We start from the raw sequence: 26425 nt of genomic DNA, 5'->3' as shown, positions 1-26425 counted from the left end.
TAGAAAGTTGTAACTCTTTTAAGCCAATGAGAAAATTGAGGGAAGTAGTTTTATAGTTGACTGACCACATAAGATATGGGTTCTCTTTCAGGTGAGTTTTCAATTGATGAGCTTACTTTTTATGGCAGTGAATGTTAAAGTTAATGATCTTTCACTACCTGAGCTGACAATTAAAAGTGAAAAGTTTTTCATTGGGGGTGAGAATCCTAGGAACTCTAGCTTATTATTAATAATTAAGATGACTTTAATTTGATCAGAGAATGTGTTACTGTGATGGTGATTGCAATGTCTCTTTGTTGTTCAAAGAGTTAATTAATTCAATATTATATAATTAATATAAAAGCTTAAATACAATTAAAATGGGCATAAAAGTTAATTTACTCTTTAACTTTTATTTCTTTTCACTATTATTCTTTTTTCTTTTATCATTTTAACCTTTAATTTTTAAAATTTAATTAAATTATTTATTTTTGGATAAAAATTATTGAACTGTTAAAATTTTAACGGTATTAATGTAACTACTAATGTGTCAATCCATGTTATAAATCATAAATATTTTAAAAATAAAAATATTTAAATATTTAAAAATCAACAAAATTTAAAAAGTTTTTAAAAGTTTTATTCATTTTATAGATAAAATTTTAAATGAATTGTCACATCAATACGATTAATATTTTAATAATTCAGTAAATTTTTAATAAAAAATAATTTAACTAAATTTCAAAAATAAAAGATTAAAATAACCTATAAAAAAAACTTTAAAAGCTAAATTTATCCAGGAGTATCCAATGTCTTGTTGCATTTCACTTTTTTTTTCTCTGGTCAACGTATTCTTTTCCTTTTAATTATATATACCAATTACCGTCTGTCAGTCACCTTGATTTTTTTTTAAATTTATTTGGTTTTTAGGAGTATATTAAAAAATTCAAAATTTGGGAGAGAAATAAAGAAGTTTAAAGTCAGAAAGTGTAAATTTAGTAGTAGATTTCTTGTTTTATGTAATTCTGTAGTACAGTTTTGGTGAAGGGTTAGGGATGGATGAGGGAAACCCAATTTGGCCCTACACAGTTAGGGAGCACTTGATTCAAATTCACACATTCATGCATTTGATTAGGACCCCACTGTTTTTTTTTGTTTTGTTTCACAGATCAAAACAGTTTACTTTTTGGTAGATTTCATATATATATATATTAAATTCAAAATTCTCATGCAGATAAACAATGGGTATTCTTTAAATTTGTAAAAAAATAGAAATTAAATTATGAAGTGTATATATGTACTCTACTAGTATTTATTTCATTTTTTGAAGCATTAAAGTAGGTGTTATGGCGGTTGGTTCTGTGTTCCTTGGCAATTTAATTGCTTTATCTTCAAACACTGGCATCCAACCACAAAAATATTAGCCCCAAAATTATGTAAAAAGAGAGAGAAAAAAAATAAAGTGAAAAACGAAAAAAGACAAAGAGATATTTAATGTATGAATTGAGGAGTAGGACCCTGTTCTACCCTCTCTCATCATCATCATCTTCTCTTTTTTTTCTTGAATTATTATTATGATTACCATAATTTTCTTTTTATTTTTATTTTAATTAAGCTTACATTGTGAAAGGAGACTTTTTTCAAATCTTGTGTCAATTATTATTTATGAAAACAGCTTAATATATACACATATCATATCTCACACTTTCTTTTTTTTTCACAGAAGAAGAAAAAATAAAAGAAAGGTTGGTTTGTATAGTTTATGAAAAGGGAGGGTCAAATTACACAAGTTCCCTTTGTTTTGTTGTATTTGCAGGTACTTCACCTAATTAAAAACCCATTAAAGAGAAAGGTGAAGAAGAGTAATTGAAGGTCACCCATTAATCGCTCTGATACCTTTTTCTTTTTCCAGTTTCAATTGGGGGGAGTTGCAGAGATATTGAGTCTGACAATAAAGGACTAACTTACTGATAGATCATTAAAAAGAATCATAAATTCCAGAGATAGATACATCATATCTCTTTCTGTTTATTTAAATTATATGGTATTTTAGCAATATTAGCTTTTACTTGTCAAAATTTTAATTATTTTTTAAAGTTCTATTTTGCAGTGAAGATGATGATGAAGCACGTGTATACTCAAATTACCATCACACCAGGTACCAATCTTATTAACTGTTACTATAATCAATTCTCTCCCTCTCTCTCTCTCTCTGTTTCAATCTCTGTATTTCAGCCTTCTCTCTCTTATCTTTATATAAACACTAAAACTTTCTCCCCTATACTCCCTTTTTTCCTTCCCTCACCCCCATCCTTTTCTTCATCTTCTCCTCCTACTATTCCCATGTCTTCAAGCTCTAGACTTGTTCCCAAACCTTGACGAGCCAGCCAATCATATTTACTTATATACGTGTATTAATTGTGGAGGATTATCACTCCTTTCCTTTCCACTGAATTCTCAGGATCCACTTGATCATCCCAAGATCATCAATACCCCATTTTTCCCAGAAAGCTCTGGAATGGGTTAATGTAAAGTCTGGGGATTTATTGTGGAGAATAAGGTAAAACATGTTTAGACTTTATTGATGTTATGGATGATTTTTTTTCCCTTTTCTAGTGCTTGTGATTATGAAAGTAGTATAATAATAATAATAATAATAATAATAATAATAATAATAATAATAAATTTGGTGTTTCTTTGATCTTTTCAGTGAAGTGAAAGCATAGAAAACAACAATAGAATTAAGCAAAGAAAACAACATCCGATGTCGACGTACTTTCATGGGAACCCTGAAATCCAAGCAAGTACTGACGGCCTTCAAACCCTTGTACTTATGAACCCTGCCTATGTTCAGTATTCCGATACCCCTCCACCACCTCCGGCCAACAACCTCCTTTTCTTCAACCCTAACTCCCTCTCTCCGCCCCAAACTCAGCAACTCGTCGGCATCCCCCTCCCCGCTACCTCAGCCGCCAATCAAGGCCCTACCTCACACGATATCTCCCCCTTGCATGGCCTCGTCCAGCGCGTCCATTACAACTTGTACAACCCTATTGACCCTTCCGGATCGGCGCGTGAAACTCCTCGCTCTCAACAAGGACTCTCTTTGACCCTTTCTTCCCAGCAGCAGCCGGGTTATGGATCGCAGGCTCAAGCAGTTTCAGGTGGGTCGGCTTCTTCAGGTTCAGGCGTGCACAATAGGGTGTCGGGTGTGCAAAGTGTGTTTTTGAGCTCTAAATACTTGAAGGCTGCTCAAGAGCTTCTTGATGAGGTTGTTAATGTTAACACTACTGGGATTACAAAGAGTGAATTATTGGCTAAGAAGGGTGGTGGTGGAAATAATCATAGCAATAGCAGTAGTAAGGCTGTGGGAGAGTCGTCGGTGGTGGCCGGGGATGGCTCTGGTGGTGGGGAGGCAGGTGAGAAACACCCCGCAGAGCTGACCACGGCTGAGAAACAGGAAATTCAGATGAAGAAAGCAAAGCTAATTAACATGCTTGATGAGGTATGGAAATTAGATCATATATATATGGAAAAAACTGGGATAGAAGCAAGTTCATAAGTTTTAAGTCTAGTATTTTAAGGTCTTATTTCTTTAGATTTCAATCCTTGAAGATTCTTTGTTGAATTAATTGAAAGCTCTAGTTTGTTATTAGACCTCAAATCAATGAAATTTACCAATTAGAGTACGTCAGTCAGGTTCTTGAATTCCAAACTTCTTCTAGACATCCAACTTAACCTTATTGCTTAAGCACAACGTATTGATATCAAATTGTTTTTTTTTTTTTTTTGGCAGGTGGAACAAAGGTATAGGCAATACCATCATCAGATGCAGATTGTAACATCCTCATTTGAGCAAGCAGCTGGCATTGGGTCTGCAAAAACATACACAGCTCTTGCATTAAAGACTATTTCAAAGCAATTTCGGTGTTTGAAAGATGCAATATCTGACCAAATCCGAGCAGCCAACAAGAGTTTAGGGGAAGAAGAAGATGGTGTAGGCGGAGCAGCCAAAATCGAGGGATCCAGACTTAAGTTCGTGGATCATCATCTTCGACAGCAAAGGGCACTTCAGCAGTTGGGAATGATCCAGCACAATGCTTGGAGACCCCAAAGAGGATTGCCTGAAAGATCAGTTTCTGTTCTTCGAGCTTGGCTCTTCGAACACTTCCTTCACCCGTATGTAATCTCTGAAATTTTCTCAATACTGCATTTGAAACATCCTTAAAGTTTCAATCCGAATTTCTTAATCCCCATTTCAGGTATCCTAAAGATTCAGACAAACACATGCTTGCAAAACAAACAGGGCTCACTAGGAGTCAGGTATGGGCTTTGTCTGGCGACTCTCTTGTCCCGATTGTGGCACATGTAATTCAGGGATTTTGTTTGTTTTGGTGATAATTCAGGTGTCTAACTGGTTCATAAATGCCCGAGTTCGGCTATGGAAGCCAATGGTGGAAGAGATGTATTTAGAGGAAATCAAGGAGCAAGAACAGAATGGTACTTCAGATGACAAAACAAGCAAGACCGAAAACCATGAAGATTCAGCCTCCAAATCCACAGCTCCAAGCTGCCAAAATCCTGGGGAGAACCAGAAAGTTTCATTAATGTCCATTTCCACTGCTTCAACGTCTCCCCTTGCAGGAAATGCACACCAGCAGTCGCGTTTCTCCCTCATTGGATCATCCGAATTAGAAGGGATCAACCAAGGAAGTCCAAAGAAACCAAGGAGCAATGAACTGTTGCAGTCCCCATCTAGTGTCCCATCCATGAACATGGACATGAATCAAAGTGAGGCAAGCAATGAGGTTTCCATGAAGTTCAGCAAAGATGGGTACTCATTCATGGGGACCAACACCGATTTCATGGGAGGTTTAGGGCAGTATCCTATCGGAGAAATCGGACGGTTCGATGCAGAACAGTTCGCTCCTAGGTTTCCTGGTAATGGTGTTTCCCTCACACTCGGTCTTCCGCACTGTGAAAACCTTTCCTTATCTGGAACCCATCAGAACTTTCTCCCAAACCAAACAATGCAAATGGGGAGAAGGCTAGACATTGATGAACCAAATGAGTTTGGTGCCATAAACCCTCCCACACCTCATTCTTCGGCTGCGTATGAAAGCATCAACCTTCAGAACAGAAAAAGGTTTGTAGCCCAATTATTACCTGACTTCGTCGCCTGAAGAACGTGATTCGAACCAGACAAACATATATCTTTCACTATTTTCATTTCTATCCATTAGGGAACAAGGGAAATGCATGGTATAGTGTAAAGAAGAAATTTCTCCTAGTATAGGCTTTATACTTTGCATAGCACAATTTGAGTCCTTCAAACATTTCAGGATCTCGCCATATATATTTGAGAGGATTGTATATTAATTTTATAAGTTTTGGGGATTGGTTTAGATGGATCGATATCATCAAATTAGTTTATTTGGGAATAATGACATTAAAATTTTAGTCAATTTGGGTGTGAATCAAGTATTTCATGAAATGGACGACGAAAATTATACTGAATTATTTGGAGCAAAAGTGTTACCATCAACATTCTTGATGAAGGTGCTCAAAGCTTTGATGTCAGCTCATCAAAAGCAGAATTCAACTAAGATCAACACTTCAAATGATTAAAATTAACTCTACAAATTATCCTTAACAGGTGGCATCCAAATTCTATCATCTGTAACTGTGACTTCTTTTACAAAATAATGGATAAAGTATGCAAAAGTATACAAAATAATGGATAAGCGACCCTCCTCTCAAAGACAACCTTAGAAAAAGAAGGAAAGAAAGGATAATGGTTAAATAAAGTAACCAAGCATGAGACAAAAATTGCAGCAATAGTCCATCAAGTTGTTGGACTTACAAGATTATGCCTTAATATATGAAGGGAAATAAGAGTAGTATCTCTACTTTCAAAGATTAATTAAATCGATTCAAAATCATTCTGTTTTCTGCTTGAATATATATATAATATCTTCAAAACTGTTTGTTAACCGAGTTAGAAAATGACTAAAAGATCTACGTACAAAACCCAGCAGCAAATCATGTAGATAAATATATTCTATCCCATAATCACATTATATTACCTATCATTTTCATAATACAATCTCCAATGGAATGATACTTTGAATTTTGGAGGCCTCCATTTCTCAAGATTCAAGGGAAGGCTGCAATGGAATGAATTTAGCATTTAAAATTGAAGTTAGCCTGCAAAAGAACAAGTGATAATCTGGTTCCATGAGTCCAGGACATGATTAATTTTCTAAGAGATTAATCACCTGCTTTAAACAATTACAGAGGGGATCTAGCATTACATGATCTACAAACACTAAAATTTCAATTTCAAACCATACAAAGAGCAGCGACGGCCGGACATCTCTTCATTTAATGATAACATCCCTTTGTAATCCTGACTGTAGCCTGATATATATACAACGAAACAAAAAAGGAAAAGCTTGATGAGCATGGTTACTGAATCAGAGCCTAAATGATACGAGAGAAAATGGTTCAAAGTGCACAATGGCCACCCTCTATCAATGCCAGCCTTCGGTTAGCTACCTTGGACCTGTAACACCACACCTCAAATGCCTCGGTTAGATCAGGATACCGTATATGCTCATTTTCTAACCATTCAGTCAAAATCTCTGCTTGGTTCACAGATGGCAACGCCAGAATTATGGAAACAAATGTTGATTCCAATGATTGCCAAAGTTCACCGTCTATTTTAAATTCCAAAGAATCATCATCACTAGTCATAACAGAATCAATCAAAGGTTTTGTAATCCGCACAAATGGAAGCCAGATTTTCACCATGTGAAGCCGTTTAGTGGTTGGCAGAATAACAGTGCCATACCCGATTGATTCCAGAACTTTCGCCACAACCTCAACAACCTTCAGCTTTATCCCAATCATTTCAACTGTGGGACTTGATTGCATTATCGCCACTATTTTATCGGATGCATCCACCCAACTGTTAACTAATACCCTCATTATTTCCAACTTTGACAACAGCTGACAAGCCCATGAAAAGTCTGCCAGATAGGACTGAAATAATGTCATCTTTTCTGCCTCATCAAATGATTCAGCGGGCTCACATAAATACACTTCTAGCAGATTGTTAAATCTAGAAAATAGTCTCCCAACACAATCTTTGACCTCAGATTTGATATCATCATCAGCAATTAATAGAGGGGAATCGTCATCTTCAGTTACCATGTACTCAAGCTGCTCTTGAGCCGAAGATTTAAGATCATTCATCAGAGAAGGTGGCGATGACAACGCAAATCGAAGAGTTGAGATAAATATCCCACGTATTGCTGATAGATTAACTGGTTGGAGACGGGCAAGAATTGGCTCCACTTCAGAACCCATGCCAGGTATGATTCTTAAAATCTCCTCCTCCTCAGACTCTTCCCAAGGGACAGCTTCCAAGTAGTTCACACAAGCAGTTACGATTTGTGGGCAGCCGAGTTGAATGCCTACTTGGAGAACGCCAAGAGCATTTTTCACACCGTTCCACAAGTCATCAACTGAACCATCTATAACAACGTAGAAAAGGCGTAGAACATTGACATGGTGATCAAAGTCTAATTCCTGGCAGTATACTTCAACACAGTTGCGCGAGTCTAGGATCTGACATGTTGGCCAATTGTCAGAGAGGCGGTCAGCAAAATATTTGCTCTTCTCTACAAGGATGTCAGAGTGACAATATATCCACTCATCACGCCCTTCTAGAGTTCGTAGCCTGACAACAACATCACTGGTTGATCGATCACCAATTTTGCTTGGAGCATCCATTTTATGTTCCTTAAAGCAAGAGGAAATAGTATTACATGATACGATAGAAACAGAAGATGAAAAAGAATGATAGTGATAATTAAGTCAAAGAAACATTATAAAAGCAAGAAAATGTTCAACTACAAATGCATGATATTAATTTGTGATTTCAGTTTCTAGTGGTTGTACTATAACCGAACTATTTAAAGTTGTTCATTAGAATAAACTTAGGATTGGATTCTATACAAAGAGAGATGAATGTACCAACCAAAATCAACCAACATTTTGGTTGAAGTGCTACATTGTTCCCACATATACGGAAAATATAAAACAATTGAATGCAGAGAAGAACATTTTGAGCTTCACTAGGTTTAATATAATGGGAAAGATTCAACATTGCGGCCAAAAATTAATACATTGTCAAACATGTCAGTTGGAATACTTACAAGGGCCTCCTTCGAAACATCGAGCACTATGAACTGTGACTTGATGCATTATGCACCTATACAAATAAACAATAATCTAAAAGACATATAAATACTACAATAAAATTACAAAAAACACAATTAAGAAATTTCCTACAAACAGAACCTTAGAAAATATTGTGCATTAAGGAGCTATTCTAATCAGAAATAATATATCACGATTGAAGTATGCACAAGCATCTAATATCGTCAAAATGATCGCTAATCACCAAGAGGCTCAAATAATTAACTCACAACACTTAATAGAAGACAAATTTGTATAGATGAAACTAGTTACTTGAGCTAAAAGGTAAACTCTAAGCACTAAAGAAAGTTAGTATAAAACATTCAACAGTACCACAAGTCACCCCAGTTAACAAAATGGACGGGTAACTCTGCAAATCAAACTGAAATTTCATTTTACACCGAAATTAAGTATCTTCAGAAACACTAAAACAAAATACCCAACATTAGGTGGGAAAAGTATTTGACCCATATCTTAACACTCATTTTTAAAATCCAAAAACTGCTTCATTTCCTTCTATCCATCAATAAATCAAATTTTAAAACAAACAATCCTAGTTTGATAGAGAACAAGAACTAGATTCTACTGTAAATCTGCAAATTGATTTCTTAAACAAAGCCAGCCAAAAAGGGAATAAGATGATCAAATTTACCCAAAAATATAGACGGTAAAAACAAATATGGATTCTTAATCTAAAATGGGTAGAAGTTCAATAAATAAAGAATTTAAGGGAAAAACAGAAGGACGCCCAATTGAAAATGGAAAAGAAGAAGTTGAAAGGCAACGATACCCTGTGTTTTAGTTTGAAGTCGCATTAGCAGTAGGGAAGGAAGAAAGCGCTGTCGTTCTTTCCCTGACTCAACTATGAACTCTGAACTGTGACCGAGTTAGATAGGGTGGAAACTGGAAGTGAGTTGAGAATTGAGATCAGATGTATGGGAAGATCCCTCAAGGCTGAAGCAAATGGCCCAAATGGACTCCAAAAGATTTTGGGTTGGGTTCTGCCATGGCTTCGCTCCATTTTCGACACTTGTTTCTCACCAACCAGTTTCGCTAAAATTGCCATGCTTTTAATAAATGCAATTTTTTTTTTTTTACGATCGATTTGATACAGTTGGACCGGCAGTCAATATACATCAGCCTAGAGCTAGGGAAAAAATCAATTGACTTATTAACTACTTAAATCAAATATAAAAATCGGTTGACTCCGCTATTGAATCACTTGAATCATTTATTTACTTAAAACTCAATCAAGAATCAAACGAAAAATAGGTGATTTCATCTATCAGACTATTAATCTAATTTTAAAAACATCACTTTAAATTGGGTTAATATTTTGTCAACTATTTTGTATTTTAATTAAAGACAAGCCTTTCAACTTTACAAAAAAGAAAATTATTTTATTTTTCATTTAAAATTTTATCTTTTTAGCTTGTAAAATTACGTTGTTTGTGAAATCACCAAAAAATGATAAAAATTAAATGTTTATTAACTTTAATGACATGGCAAACACATGGATTGCCACATATATGTTTTGTTAGCAATTAATTAAATTTTTAAAATTTAAAAATGCTTTTTCTATAAATTTTATAAATTTTAATATTTTTATATTTTTGAATTTTTAAATTGTAAACATTAATTAATTGTTTACATGTTATCTACTTGACAATCTACATGTATGTCACATTAGAGAAGTAATCGCCATGAAGTACACTATTATTTACATCTTTTTTTATACATAACTTTAGCTTATTTAATAGTTGAATCAAATCATCTTAATATATATTTATATTTTCACGCATGAAGGAGCAAGTTATGCTTTTTTGTAGTTTTTATTACATCTTAGATATCTAAATAACGTATAGGGTTATATAGGTCAATCAGGAGCTAAAGATGCACATCCAGGTCAAAACTGATGCCCAGGTCGCGACACCGACCTATGTTGCAACACAGGAGGCGAATGTTGCAACACAACTTCTACTCAACCTAAAATCCCTCCATACGTCGATTGAGATTTTTAGGGGCAATTAGGGGTCTTTTTTATAACTTAAAATCCTAATTAACATTATAATGAAGGGATACTTTAGAATTGTGGATTTTTAGCCTATATAAACAACATTACTACCATATTCAATGGGGACTTCAAGCCTAGACGATTTTACTTAGTTTTTAGTTTTCTTTGTAAATTAAGTTTTAGCTTTCAGTTTTTCATTCAAGCTATTTTCATTGTTCTTCATAAGGATTATAGATCTTCAACACTGTCAACAGATTTCAGTTGTTGCACTTCAAGTTTTAATCCGGATTTAATTTCTCTTTCTTTATCTTGTTTGTTAATATTATTATGATGTCTACATTCAAATTAGAGTTTGCATTTATTATAATTCATGGGTAACTAAATCTGTAGGGACATTAACAAGTGGATGTGAGAATAGTTAATAACTATTTTAGGGATCCTTAGAGGATCAGTTGGTTGGGAAAGAGGACTTAAACCATAGGCTTAGCGACCCTAGGAAGTAATTTAGGTAGATATGAACCCAATATCAGTATAGTCTACTATCCCTTAGCCTGACTTGGTCTGACTTGTGACACTGAGAGATAAGTGGTGTTTGTCGACTCATTAGGTTAGTAGAAGGCCGAGAGGTCTTGCTACGTTAATGACTAGCTAATTGAATAGAACCCGAAATAGGAGTTAACTATGAACATTGAAGTAGGTTAGACTATCATTTTTATTCTTGATAGATCTTCAATCCTATGACTTTAAGCTATAAAATTCTTTTACCTATTTTATTTTCTATTTATTCTTTCAATTATGAACTTTCGTAATATGGTTTTGATTCAATGCTATTTAGATTTATTTGTGTAAAAGTAATTACTAGTTTAAGCAAACTTCCCTCGAGTACGACCCTCGGAGTACTCTCAGTACTTTGTTGTACTAACAAACTATATTACAATTTGACCCGTACACTTACGGACATTGCCTAATTTCCTATCTTTTGTAGCAATATACACACTCTAATTGTTAGCACGTCGAGAGGCAGTCAAGTTGTTGGCGTCGTTGCTATGGAGGTTTCAGCACTAGATTAATTTTTATTTTTGCATGTAATAAACTAAGTAGGAACTTTCGTTGACCATAGATATGATTTATGTTTCGTTATTTTAATTTGGTTTTATAAATTGATTCGTTTAGTATAGATAGTGATATAACTTTTATTCATTAAGTATTTTTTATTTTAGAGTGTTAATTTTTCATTTTTATCTTTCATTAATTTTATTTTTTTAATTACCTCGTTGACGATTGGATTTAATCATTGATGGATTTGATTATAGGTGGAATAACGATGAGAGGACTTATTAGGACGACAAATAGAACAACATAACAGGTTGGTTGAACAGAGCTTTGACGAACCAGTAGAGTCAGGAAGAAGTATACAATGAGGGAGTATACAAAGAAAGATAGATTATGGAGAGCCAAACGTTGCTCATGATAGAGCTGTGCCAACTAGGAAACAAAGCCTCAATGAGCCAATGGAGTAATGACCAAGGCCATGATGCACTCGAATATCTATATGAGCTCGCTAGTAAGGCGCATGAAATATCATCGTGCGAAGCAAGTGAGCAGCCCATATTCAAACAATTAATTGCAATTAGAGAATGATTGGAAGATCTAAAAGATCAATTTCTATTCCTGCTAGAGTCGTACCAATGAATATACGAAGCAAATACTTTATTGGGAGAGGCTGTAAATGATGTTCCCAAATCTTATCGAGAAGACTGCTGTACAATTGTCAACCATTTGAAATTAAATTGTTGAAGTTAAAAAGAGTTTGGAATCAGAGATAAGAAAGAATTGAAAATAGCTGAAGAAGTCTCAGTTCTAATTGACATAGCAGCAGATGTAACCGTAGATGTAAAAGTGGAAGATGATCTAAAAATTGACATAAACCTTCAACTGATTCTTAGTGAAAGTGTAAAAGAGTTGATACACCTTCTGACCATAGTTGGGAAGATGTCAATAGGTCGAAGAGTTGGTTTCGTTCTCATTCGACGATAGCAACAAAGCTCGAGTAACCAAATCTTCAAGCGACATGAAGGTGAGGAAGCTCGAGGCAAAAATACCCTAGAAAATGATTTGGGGTTGGCTCAAATTTGGTGCCAAATGGATCGTATTGTGGATGTCACATTGGTAAAAAATAAGGCAACATCATTGGAATCGATTGAAGGGGCTATTTCATATACATCAACAAAAGAACAAACATCAAATCAAAGTGTCAAAACCAGTTGGAAGTTCTTCTATGGTGGTGACACAGATCGCCCCATTTTTTAAAAGAACTTTTATAATTTTCATTATTTTCTATTTTCTTTTTAATTTCTAATATTTGTTTATTTCATTTTTAATTTTAGTATTAATCTTATTTGTTTTTAGTTTTTTTTCTTTGCTAGAACAGGTGTAGATACCAGGGAGTGACAAAATCAAAAAATTGAAGAAGCAATAAACTAAGCTTAATGTCGTGACATCGTACCCTAATGTCGTGACATCCAAGACAAAATGCCACATTGCAACATTTAAGGGTCAAGTTGTAACACCCCTAACCCATATCTGTCGTTGGAATAGGGTTACGGAGCATTACCGGGATAAACAAATAAAAAAACAAACATTTTAAATTATTTAACATTCATGTCAGATATTATTCATAAAGTTCCTTTTATGAGCCATCGAGGCCCAAAACATACATTAGAAACAAGTTGAGACTAAATTGGGTACTTAGAGAATTTTTCGTGAAATATCAAAAATTTTCCTAAGTACAGGGTACACCCGCGTGGTCAGACCGTGTGGCTCACACGACCAAGAAACACACTCATATCTCAGGCCGTGTAGGTATTCAAAATGAGGTACACGACCGTGTCTTAGCTTATGTTTGTACCTGTGTAACTCTTTGACTTGGGTTACATGGCCAAGTCACACGCCCAAATGCTAGGCCGTGTGAATATGAAAATTTGCATTAAATAGGTGCAGGGTTCATGCGGCCAAGCCACACGCCCGTGTGCTAAGCCGTGTGAAAAATCATGATTATTCTATTTTGAAATTTTAAGATGCAAGGGACACACGGCCAAGGCACACACCTATGTGCTAGGCCGTGTGTCACACACGGCTAAGACACACACCCGTGCAAACAAAAATAGGCCATTTTCAAGGCCACTTTTCTCACCCAATTAGTCTTCCACCTACATAAACACTTTAACACATACACAAGCCAATCCAAGACATTTAAACCAAGCCAAAAATCATGTCTTATACATGACATATTACTTCATAAATCCATATATCCAAATTTACCTGTTTGACCAAAAATACATTTAGACTTATGAAATTTACTATAAATTGTCCATACTTAACACTCATATCAAACATGACATTATCTCATATATATACACATCAAAACACATTCATCACAAGCCATTCCAAAGGCTATTTACAACCAAAACATTTATATGCCAACATTGGATATTTAAACCTATACATGCCATTATAACAAAAAATTAAATTTCTTTTTATACCAAAATGAGCCGATGGATAGTGTGATGTGTCTCCGACCAACTTCCAACCTTAACGAGCTTCCGAGCTACTATAAAACAGAGGAAATAAAATAGACTAAGCATTTAATGCTTAGTAAGTTCATATAACAGGAAAATAATTTACCATTCATTTACATTTAAGGTAAGCATACAAAATAAATCCAAGCAATTTGGCTAATAGCCTAAACACACAACTTCATCAACATGTTAGTCATGTATTTCATGTGAATATCAAGAATCAGGGATGAGCTCATCAAATTTCAAATTTCCATGTGTTTTCAGGTATATACAGGTAGTATCCCATTCAGATTTCACCTTAACTTATATCAGAACATTGTCCGTTGAACCATTTGAAATATCGATGGATACATGGTAATACACATGAAGTGTATGAATCAGTAATCTGTCAATTCATATTCGGGAGTGCTCATTAAAGTACATAATCGGGAAACCCTCTTTCGAGCCATATAACGAGAATTTCATGTGAGCCATGTAACGGGAAGCTTATCCGGGCTATATAATGGGAATCTCATAAGAGCCATAATCAGTAAGCTTATGCGAGCCAATAACGGGTAGCTCCGAAGAGCAATTAATGAGTTCAAACCAATCGCTGAAATTATAACTATTTTATGAAGCCAAATTATACCTACAATCATTCTTCACCTTTATGGACAATTCGAGGCATTTGGGTTAGCATTTAATTCAATAATATACTGAAAAATCTATAATAGCCCAATTTTGGGGCTAGTCAGAATAATAGTTTCGGGACCACATATCTGACGTAGTAAAACTTGATTTTATTTCATTTTTATGGTCTACAGTTTCATGAAATGATTTCGTGAAAATTTCGTTTGAAAATTTTGACCTTTGAGCACTCAATTTAGTTAAAAGGACTAAATTACAAAGAATGCGAAACTTGAGTTCTATATGCTAGAGGTGTCTAATTGCAATGAAATTTTAAATTGAAGGTCCTTAAATGGTAATTTGACCATTTTTTAAGTTAGTGGATAAAAATGGACATGAGGTAAGAGAAATTTCACGTTTTAAGTTAGGGGCATTTTGCTCATTTAGTAATTAAATGAATTAAAAGGAAAAAATCAAGCCAAAACCTTGTCCATCTTCTCCCCCTTGTGCCGAAAATTATAAGGAAGACATAGCTAGGGTTTGGCCAACTTCCAAGCTTGATTGTAAGTCCATTCTTATCTTGTTTTTATTTTTTTTTTTACATTTTTGAAGTCGTTGTCACTCGATCTACCTATTTCTACAATTAATTTGAGCAATGATTAAGGTCTAGGGTTTGACCCATGTTAGACATGTGTGTATTTTTATGTTTAATAGTAGATTATGTAAGTTTAATGTTTGATAAACGACTTTTGCTAAGTGATTTTTGATGAAAATGCCTAAAAGGACCTATTTTTAAAAAGTCATAAAATCAGTAGTAAAAATGTGAAAGAATGGGAAATGTGAGCTGTTATAAGCATGAAAGAGGTTTGGATATGCTTGGGAATCAAAGAAATTAAATCTATTTCAATTTACGAGCCTAGGGACCAAAGTGTAAAAATGTCAAAGTTTAGGAGCGAAAGTAATTTTCCCATAATGTGATTTTTGAACTAAATTGATTAATGTGAATAATAAACAAGTTAAATTTGCTATTATAGATCAAGAGAAACGAGGTTTGGACCTAGATTGGGGGAAAAAGAAAGTGTTTGAGGATTAGTCCCATTTCTACTATTCTGTACCGAGGTAAGTTCGTATATAAATAATGCATTGTTTTAATCATGTTTAAATGCTTTATTATTGTATGAATTGTGATTGATCTTTGGACGTATTCGACAAAGTTACGACAAGTGTGAAATCCCAGTTGAACCTTAAGTGTAACAGCCCGATTTTGGGCCTAGTCGGAACAGTGGTTTCGGGATCACAAATCTGACATAGTAAAATTCATTTTTATTATATTTTTAAGGACTACATTCTTATGGAATTTTTTTTTGAAAATTTAGTTCAAAAATTTTGACGTTTGGGCACTCAATTTAGTCAAAGGGACTAAATTATAAAAAGTGCAAAACTTGAGTTCTATAAGCTAGAGGTGTCAAATTGCTATGAAATTTTAAATTGGAAGTCCTTAAATGGTAATTAGAACATTGGTTAATTTTTTGGACAAAAATAGACATGAAACGGGTGAAATAGAAAATTTTTAAGTTAAAGGCATTTTGGTCATTTGGTAATTAAAAGAATAAAAAGGGAAAATAAGCCAAACTTTATGCTCATCTTCAACCCTTGGCCGAAAATACCATGGAAGCCATGGCTAAGGTTATGTTCAAGCTTTCCAAGCTCCATAGTAAGTCCGTTCTTGCCCCGTTTTTAATGATTTTTACGTTTTTGAAATCCTCGTAACAAGATCTATCTATTTCTACCATTTATTTGAGCTAGGGTTGATGTTTAAAAGTTTACACATGTGTGACATGCATGTTTTTTTATGTTTCATGGTAGATTATGAAAGTTTGATGTGTAACAAACGACTTTACTAAGTGATTTTCGGTGAAAATGTCCAAAAGGACTAAATTGTAAAAGTTATAAAATAGGTAGTAAAAGTGTGTTTTAATAGAAATTGTGGGTTGTTATAGTTATGAAAATGATTTTGCTAGGCTTGTATGTTAAAGAAATTGAATAAATTTCATTTTATGAGTCTAGGGGCAAAAGTGTAAATATGTCAAACTTTAGGGGCAAAAATGTAATTTTTCATAGTATGATTTTTGGGTCACATTGAATAATGTGACTAATAATTGGGCTAAATGTGATGTTATAGATGAAAGAAAATGATATTTAGGCCTAGACCGAGGGAAAATAAGTAATTGACAGTTAGGTCCCTCTTTGCTATTTTTGGCGTCGAGGTAAGTTCATATGTAAATAATGCAATTTTGTATCATGTTTTAATGTTTTATTAATGTATGAGTCTCTATGTTTAATTGTTATGTTGAGTGTATGAACGATGTTATAGTCTATGAGCATAACATTGTGAACGAGTTCGACGAATATGTGACATCGAGAAAATCCCGTTTTAACCTTAGTAATAGATTAGGATACGAGTGACATGTCGCTAGGAACTATGTGATTATGAGCTCATGTGATTATGTGTATATGTGACTATGTGAATCCGGGTGCTAGTCATGTACGTCCTATCGGTGGCTGGGTAGCCCGGCATGTGTTGCGGGTACCTTTCAGCTTGTGTGTGTAACACCCCTAACTCGTATCCGTCACTAGAAAAGGGTTACGAGGCATTACCGATCAATTTCACATAAATGTCAATCTAACATAATCACATTGTCCCTTATAAGGCTCTATGAGACCTTAAAACTTGCTTGGAAGAGTATCGGGACTAAACATATAACATTTGAAAACTTTGGGAAACTTATAAAATTTTCGAGCATTCAAGGGTCACACACCTGTGTAAATAGACCGTGTGCCTCACACGGCTACCAGACACACCAGTGTCATAGACCGTGTGAAAATAGTGCATACATACTGACTTGTACAACACGGCCGAGGACACGCCCGTGTGCCTTAGCCATGGGAAATTTGGAGCGGTTACTGACTTGGGTCACATGGCCGGCCACACGGCCATGTGCCAACTCATGTGTCACACACGACCAATAGGCACACCCGTGTGTCTAAACTGTGTCAAACCTGTAAGGTATACTGACTTAATATCGAAGGGCTACCCCAGGGGACACAGGGCCGTGTGTCGCATATGGCTGAGATACACACTCGTGTCTCTGCCCGTGTGGACAAAATAGGCTATTTGCAAAGTCAATTTGCCACCCTTTCGTCATGCACACCTAGCAACCAAAATAGTACCATTTCAAATACATTTATAGGCAACCAAAATATCCATTTCAATACAAATTATAAGCCATTTCAAAATCAAGTATTCATATACTCAAATCAATACCATTTATACATTCAAACGCATACCAACTAGCATGATTCATTCCTCATTACTCACCTATTCATCATATGCCAAAGTATATATCATACTTATCAATACAACCTATTACAACATGTATTTTTACTACCATCAATCACACACAAAGCTTGACTCATAAATTATCTATTAGCCATTTATTTATTAAGTCCAAATTCATGCTTTTGATAAGTAAGTACTTATCATATACCAATTAACCAAATGATCATCTTGAACCATCACCAACCATACCAAATTATGCCATTATTCAAGGTAAATTACAAATCAATCATAAATCATTAATAAGCCATATAAAATGGCGAAATACATCACCAAAACCTTTATAAAAAAGCCTCAAGCCTATACATGCCATATAACCAAATTACAAGTGTATAAATACCGAAATCAAAACTCAAATAGTGTGATGCGATCTTCACCGACTTCTAACCCGAGCGAACGTCTGAATCACTATAAAACATAGGAAAATAACACAAAGTAAGCTATAAGGAGTAGTAAGATCGTATGGTAATAAACTCGTATTATTAAATAACTGCATTTAAAACCATTATTCAAAACGTGATATAATTCATATGTTTGCACCATTCTATCTCAAATTCATGCACATAGCTAATCAAGATTTTCATGAGCTTATTCATTCTAAACACATATGGTTTGAATACTTCTTATCAGTTCATTCACATCTTCATATGCATAAGCAATTATATATATAAACTTTATTCAATTAAATTTCCATAACCTTTTCTTTAGCTAAGTGAATCATGTGAAATATCATCAAATAATGGTATTCTGCACACTATGTGCCATATGTATATTTAGTTAAAACAACTATAACTCATATCTCACATATCATTCAATTCATACATCATTATAGCCAAATAAACACATTTTGGCATGAAACATACTTATACACAATTCTTTCTTATTTAATATACATGATACAGTATGAACTCACCAATTTACTTTCCTTCAATTCTCACATAGGTTCTATACGTACCTGTATTACTTATTTTGATCATACTTTCATTCTCATCTTGACTATGCCTGTTGAACCCTTTGGAATCGCTAAGGATACTCGGATATCACATAAAGCTCATACAATACCATATCCCAGATATGGTCATACATGTTATCTCATATCGATGCCAATGTCCCAAACATGGTCTTACACGAAATCATACAATGATGCCTATGTCCCAGACATGGTCTTACACGTAATCACAGTACAATGCCAATGTCCCAGACATGGTCTTACATGTAATCTCATCTCGGTAATCATAATGTCATGACATTTGTATCCTATACTGTTCCTAGGTTCATACGGGACTTTTGAATGTCATAAATCTATCGATTCTTCTTCATAATCATGACCATTCAACATTCAATTCAATTCAATAATAAATAAGCATTTATAACACAATTTAAGTACGTTTATTAGCATACGAACTTACCTCGTTCACTGTAACGACGAATTAGGTCTACCAATCCGATACTTTGTTTTCTCTCGTTCTAGATCTGAATCTCATTATTCTCAATCTAGATAATAACAAAATTTACTTATTTAATCATTAATTCATTCAATTTAACACAATTTACACATTTTGGCAAAATTATACTTTTGCCCTTATTATTTCACATTTTTGTAATTTAGTCCTTATCACATAAAATCACAATTTCATGCAATTTCATCCTACTCATGCTTAGCTGAATTCTTCTTATTGCCTTAGCAGCCCACATTTTCCAAATAATCATACTCTTAACCACATAATTTCAATATTTCACAATTTAATCCTTAATTTGCATTTTCATCAAAAATTACTTTATAAAATATGAAAATCTAACATCAAATATTCCTATTTCACCATTAAACATCAAAGAACGCATAAGCTCATCAATGGAAACTATTAAAATCTTTAACAGTTTTGAAATCAAAGACACGGGCTAGCTAGTACTAGTTGCAACGATCTCAAAAAGGTAGAAATTATTAAAAATGGAGCTAAAATTGTACCTAGATGAGCACAAATAGCTTGGCCGAACCTTAAACTCTCCAATGGATATTTTCTTTCTCTAATTTTGGTGGTGAAAAGATATTGAAGAAGATGATACAATTTGTTTAATTAAAATTAACCTTATTTACTAATTTACTATATTAACCTTTAATAAACATTAAAAACCCACCTATAACATGTCCAAAGTTGTCCACTCATTCTATTGATGGTATATTTACCATGCAAGTGCCCAATCATTTCATTTCTATAGCTATTTGGTTCATTTAACTAATAGAACTCATATTATACGCCTTACGCGATTTAGTCCTTTTTACCGAATTAAGCATCTAAACGGTAAAATTTCTTTACGAAAATTTCACACAATTCTAATATCATGCTGTAAATATTAAAATAATAATAAAATAAATATTTTGACTTCAAATTTGTGGTTTTGAAACAAGTGTTCCGATTTGATCCGAAAATGGGCTATTACAACTTTCCCCCTCTTAGGGATTTTTGTCCCCGAAAATCTTATCAGAGAATAGATTAAAGATTTGCTTTCACATATCCTTATCAATTTCTCACAAGCTAAGATTTTTGATCTGTTCTTTGCTATACATCATAACAAGCTGAGTTTCTACTTCTGAAAGAGATATTATAGACAAAGGATCTTATATGTATCATCATATCATATCTATAAGAAACACATTATGGATCTTCTCAAGTTCTGACGATAATCTCATACAGTCTCATTCTCTTAATAATCTCATACAACCTAATAAATCACGAACTCAACTTCTCTTTATAGCTAAATCGAGATTTCCCACTATAATACTTTCACAAATACTCAATTTTGTAATTGAAATTCAATGCTTTTACGTATCAAGCCCACATATGTTTTCTGCCAATCTGAAACTGCTTTTAGACTGTCATGAATTACTTTCATTTCTCTTCAGTCTTTCTAATCACATCGACCCCGTAATTCTTTTTATCAAAATTCGATTCAATAAAACGAAGTTCAATAATTGCAACCATATCATACTCATACAATGCTATCTTAGTACTCATTTCATAACTATTATTATACGCAAATTTATCTAACAGTAAATGTCTTTCTCAGTTGCTTTCCAATTGTAAAACACAATAACGAAACATTACCTTATGAATCTGAATCTCTCCCTCAAATCAGCCATCTATTGAAGAATGTAATGCAATGCTAAATTGAAACCATTTATTTAAAGCTTACTGTAGTTTTCTACCAAATCACAATATAGAATTCAGGTCTCTACCCGAAATAATGGAGTCTGGTATGCTTTGTGATCTGAAAATCTCTGATACGTATAACTCAGCCAATCTATCAGAAGAGAGATTCGTACGTACTGAGATAGAATGTGTAGACTTCTTCAAACGATCAACTATAATTCAGATATTTTAGAAACATCAAATATTTTAAACTCTTGCAGTCTTCAAAAGGTTACATTACTCACCAAACAATTAATGTCCCTAACTATTCAACATAACTACAATGTCAACCATCTCTAATTCTCGTGTTGAATAACTCTTTACCCGATACAGACTAAACCAAAATTGATGCTTCAGTTAACAATGTCTTCAACTGTTTACCACTTTATTAATAAATATCATATCATGCAGACTTCATAAGCACGATGGTTTCCCCAATTAAAACAACTTTAATCTACAAGAACATTTCTCACGTTCCAATAAATATAATTCAGTATCACGTCTTCTAGAATGTGAATTCTGCATTTAAACTATTCATCTATTTACCCGTGAACGTTCAAAGTTTATTTCCAACCCTATGGATAAATTCAAATACAAATAACTCGATTATTCCTTCAAGCAAATAGTCCAATCAAATTAGACAACTAAATCGATCTTGGCTGTCAAACAATAACTTCTTAAAGAAAACCTTTCTTCTTATTATCAAGATAACTCAGGCATACAATTTATCGCAATTTCTTCGGGATACTAATCAAAGATTTTTAAGAACTGCATAATTCAAACATAACATCCCATGTTTAACTCATTAACATTATCAAGATTACTTGGGAATTATAACCAATATACAGATTTGAGCTTGATCTTTCACCATTTATAGTTTTACCAATGCTATCTATTTCCCAAATCTAGAATAAGATTATATAATCCACAACCATCAGATAGATTAAAATCATAGTGCTATAATAAGGCTGACATCTCAACCGTACAGATAGGTAATCTCCCATTCTGTAACACCCCGAACCCGGGACCATCGCCGGTGTCAGACACGAGGGGTTAACAAGCCAAATCCACATATTTCACCCACCAATTTGACATTTCCAGACAGGCTGGAAATCTGCGTCACTGTCACCTTAAAAATCATATCTCGAGTTTCAAAACTCGAAAACTGATTCTGTAAATTTTCCCTGAATTTAGACTCATATATCCATCCTTGAATTTATTTCTAGAATTTTTGGTCGGGCCAATTGGTACAGTTTATTAGTTAAAGTCACCCATGTTACAGGGATCGACTGCTCTGACCTTCGCATGTTACAACTTGAATATCTCTCTGTACAGTGCTTTAATACTGGTGCTGTTTGTTTCTAATGAAACTAGACTCAAAATGGAATCTGTACATATAAGGCATGACTCCTAATTCTTTCTGGATAATATATAATAAATTTTTAAAGTTGCGACAGGGGACCCAGAAACTATTCTGGCCCTATCTCACAATAGCTTTAATATCTCTTAACATGTAACTCCTATGACAGTTTCGTTTATTCCACATGAAAGTAGACTCATTAAGGTTCATTTACATAATTTATTCACTATTTAATACCATTCCTACAAATTTTGGTGATTTTTCAAAACCACACCACTGCTGCTGCCAGCATCTGTTTTCAAAGTAACCATTACCTATTTCATGATTTCCACGATTCAAATGGCCCTTTTTGCACACATAGCACAAAGTGTGATTATGATTAACCATTCCAATGGCTAATCCTTTCAAACAATTTCATACCCCATAATGATTATCATACAAACTATTATAGAATCATACTAAAAACGTATATAAGCCATTTTCGCATGGCTATCCAAGCTTACACAAAACCGAAAGGTACATGACCTTCAACATTAGGGTAGTCCTATACATGCCATTTCAAAATTCAACCAAAATTATACCAAAATGGAGGCTTTGATAGTGTAGATGACTTGACTTTAATGATCCCGAATCCGATTGCTACCGAGCAAAATCTATAAAACAGAGAGCCAAAGCAACGGAGTAAGCATTTTTATGCTTAGTAAGTCTCAAGCAATAAAATCAGCTTTAACCAACGCATTACATTCACATAGCCAAATGAATCATTTCATTAATACACATTCACATAATCATACTTACTTCACCATCCCAACTCTTATGTTCATACACAAATAACGGCTTCGTTAAGGCCGATAACTCGTTCCATCATAGGAGCGAATATTCATACGCTCTTACTCCTAGCGCGCAAAGCACACACAACACATACCTTGTTATTGGGAAGTTTCACAAGTGCATTAGCTGAAAATTTTCCAGCAAGCTTATAATTTTCAAATCACATACCTTCAAGTTTAACCGGATATAGCTACTCGTTCAAACGCTTCGGGACATAGCCCGCTATGGTAACCGCACAAAGGCCTTGGGACTTAACCCGGATTTCACAATTTGCACAAATGCCTTGGTCTTAGCCCGGATGTAGTCACTAGCACAATTGCCTTCGGTCTTAACCGGATGTAATTACCAGCATAAATGTCTTGGGACTTAGCCGGATATCATTCAATTGCTCATGCACACATATACATCAATAATCATTTCCCATTCAGTATTTCATTTTCGTTACTAAGGCTCAAACACAAACATATCACTAGCATAATCGCCTTGAACTTAGCCCGGTATCATTCAAATACTCATACACACATAAATCAATAGTCATTACACATCAATTTTTCATTTCAAATAATTTGAGTAGGGTCATTTCTTGAGGACTTACCTCGGATGTTGTCGAACGGCTTTGACGGCTATTCGATCACTTTTTCCTTCCCCTTATCCAATTGTGGCCCTCTAAGCTCTTGAGCTAATTCAAACAAATTCAATTTATTAAAGTCTCGCTTGCTAGCCTTGGCGAATACACATATCATTGATTCAACATCACATAACTAAGCACTTTAGTCAATTTTCTTTAATTACGCACACATTCGGCCTTAGCTCACAACAAGGTAGCCGATTACCTAAGTCAAGAATAGGCATCATTAAGCTTGCCTCTAACCGAATGCATGCACAATAATTCCCCTCATGTGGCCGATTATGCTTAGTCATTCTTGCATAAAATCAAAAATAAATTGCAAGATTTTCACATCATATGTGTACTAGGCCGAATGTACATGCAAATTTCACAACATTCTTCAACAAACTTCTTCTTTAAACAACATATTCATCACTTTCTTCATAATCAAAATATCATGTGCAATCATATATACACATATAAGTGCAAGGTCAATTTCAAGGTGTCCATAGCCATCCAAAACACAAATTTTAACTAACATGCAAGAAGCATGAACCATGCTCATGAATGCATCATGGCCGAATACATCACAATCATGCCCTTTCAACTTCAATCATGGTTAAACAAAAAAAACTCAATGTCTTACTTAAAATTGGTACAAAGAAGTTTCAAGAGTAGTCAATCCATCATTGCATGCATCATTAGCAAGCTTCACATTTAGCATGCAATGGCTTTAACACAATAACAACTTTGGCCAAATGCCATTTCCATGGCATAACAAGGATTTGAACCATGGCTAACATGCACATCAAGTTAGCAACCAAAACATGCATGAAACTCCTAACACAACCTCATACATACCTTAATCTTGATGCAAATTTAGCCAAATCTCCTTCTAGATCTCTTCTAAACCAAGCATGAAGCAAAAATCCTATCTCCTCCTTAGTATTTTCGGCCAAAAGGAAAGAACAAGGATGAACAATTTTTTCTTGTTTTTCTTTCACTTGCACGGCAATGGGGAAAGGATGAGCTATTTTTTGATTTTTTTTGTTTCTCATCCAACATCATTAATTATTTTATCATTTAATTCATCATGCATTAACAAAACATGTTTCAACATGTTTTCTTTGCCCATAAACCATGTCATGGCCGCCACTAGCTTGTTTTGGGGAAATTTGACATGCAAGTCCATAGTTTTGCATGCATGCTTTAATTAGTCATCACACATTTCCCTATCGTACTTTCAAAGTTCACTACTAAGTCCCTTCTAGTGAAATTCACCTTTATAACACTAAATCAATCATCAAAATGTCACACATGAGCACACATATTATAGGCATCAAAATAAATTTTAAATTATTTTTGTGCCTCGGTTTTGTGGTCCCGAAACCACATCTCGACTAGGGTCAATTTTGGGCTGTCACAACTCTCCCCCACTTAAGAAATTTTCGTCCCCGAAAATCTTACCGGTAAATAGGGTTGGGTATTGCTCTTTCATAGAGTTCTCGGTTTCCCAAGTAGCTTCTTCTATCCCGTGTTTGAGCCATAACACTTTCACTAGCGGAACCCGCTTGTTTCGCAACTCTTTCACTTCACGTGCCGGGATACTGAATCGGTTCTTCCTCATAACTTATATTGGCTTGAATTTCAACTTCTGATGGTTCAATCACGTGCGATGGATCAGATCTATAGCGTCGAAGCATTGAAACATGGAAGACGTTAGAATCTTTTTGAGTTCGGGGCAAAATCAAACGATACATAATCGGGCCTACTCGTTCGGAGATTTCAGACGGCCCAATGAATCTCGGGCTCAACTTGCCCTTACGGCCGAATCTGAGTATCTTTTTCCATGGCGAAACTTTAAGAAACACTTTATCTCCCACCTGATACTCAATGTCCTTTCGTTTCAAATCGCGACGACTTCTAACGATCGGAGGCTATTTTCGACTTTCACGGATTACTTTTACTTTGCTCAAAGATCTTTAATCAAATCCACTCCGAAAATTTTGTTTTCACCGAGCTCGGTCCAAAACAATGGTGTACGGCATTTGCGCCCGTACAAAGCCTCGTAAGGCGCCATCTTAATACTTGATTGAAAACTATTGTTGTGCGAATTCAATCAAAGGTAGGTACCGTTCCCATGAACCATCGAACTCGAGGATGCAACATCTCAACATATCCTCAAGTATCTCGAATTATCCGCCGGATTGACCATCGGTTTGGGGTGAAAGGCGGTGCTGAAATGCAACTTGGTACCCAAAGCTTCTTGCAATTTCTTCCAAAATCGCGAGGTGAACCTCGGATCTCTATCCGACACAACAGAAATCGGTACCCCGTGTAATCTCACAATCTGAGAAACGTACAATTAGCTAGTTTATCCAATGAAAAATCCGTATGCACAGGGATAAAGTGAGCCGACTTAGTCAATCTATCAACAACAACCCAAATCGCATCCTTCTTACTTGCTGACAATGGTAGTCCGGACACAAAGTCCATTGTGACTCGATCCCATTTCCATTCGGGTACCGTGATCGGCTGAAGTAATCCTGAAGGCACTTGATGTTCCGCTTTCACTTGTTGACATATTAAACATCTCGAAA

General features: G+C 34.7%; 2 protein-coding genes across 13 annotated transcripts; one reads left to right on the top strand and one right to left on the bottom strand.

Annotated features, from left to right (window-relative positions):
- The first annotated feature begins 1292 nt into the window (after positions 1–1292).
- LOC108460771 (BEL1-like homeodomain protein 1) lies at positions 1293–5496 on the top strand. 10 transcript variants are annotated; one of them, XM_053027268.1, is made up of 8 exons: positions 1293–1724; positions 1796–1851; positions 2090–2137; positions 2441–2539; positions 2690–3484; positions 3776–4158; positions 4242–4302; positions 4386–5496. In XM_053027268.1, the coding sequence occupies exons 5-8, from the start codon at positions 2744–2746 to the stop codon at positions 5160–5162; spliced, it is 1962 nt and encodes a 653-aa protein (XP_052883228.1). In that variant the 5' UTR covers positions 1293–1724; positions 1796–1851; positions 2090–2137; positions 2441–2539; positions 2690–2743; the 3' UTR covers positions 5163–5496. The 10 variants fall into 10 exon arrangements, with proteins under 10 accessions (XP_052883228.1, XP_052883224.1, XP_052883229.1 ...); XM_053027264.1 differs by lacking the exon at positions 1796–1851; XM_053027269.1 differs by lacking the exon at positions 1796–1851 and having other exon boundaries at positions 2077–2137.
- Positions 5497–6134: 638 nt separating this feature from the next.
- Positions 6135–9482, bottom strand: LOC108457750 (BTB/POZ domain-containing protein At3g05675). 3 transcript variants are annotated; one of them, XM_017756877.2, is made up of 3 exons: positions 9035–9482; positions 8202–8277; positions 6135–7785 (listed from the first exon to the last, which is right to left on the bottom strand). In XM_017756877.2, the coding sequence occupies exon 3, from the start codon at positions 7774–7776 to the stop codon at positions 6487–6489; it is 1290 nt and encodes a 429-aa protein (XP_017612366.1). In that variant the 5' UTR covers positions 7777–7785; positions 8202–8277; positions 9035–9482; the 3' UTR covers positions 6135–6486. The 3 variants fall into 3 exon arrangements, with proteins under 3 accessions (XP_017612366.1, XP_017612365.1, XP_017612367.1); XM_017756876.2 differs by having other exon boundaries at positions 8202–8257; positions 9035–9479; XM_017756878.2 differs by lacking the exon at positions 8202–8277 and having other exon boundaries at positions 9035–9481.
- Between the last annotated feature and the right edge of the window lie 16943 nt (positions 9483–26425).

This window comes from Gossypium arboreum, chromosome 4 (assembly GCF_025698485.1).
Source record: "Gossypium arboreum isolate Shixiya-1 chromosome 4, ASM2569848v2, whole genome shotgun sequence".
In the NCBI taxonomy this organism is placed as follows: domain Eukaryota; kingdom Viridiplantae; phylum Streptophyta; class Magnoliopsida; order Malvales; family Malvaceae; genus Gossypium; species Gossypium arboreum.
This window is presented reverse-complemented; position numbering and strand designations above follow the sequence as displayed.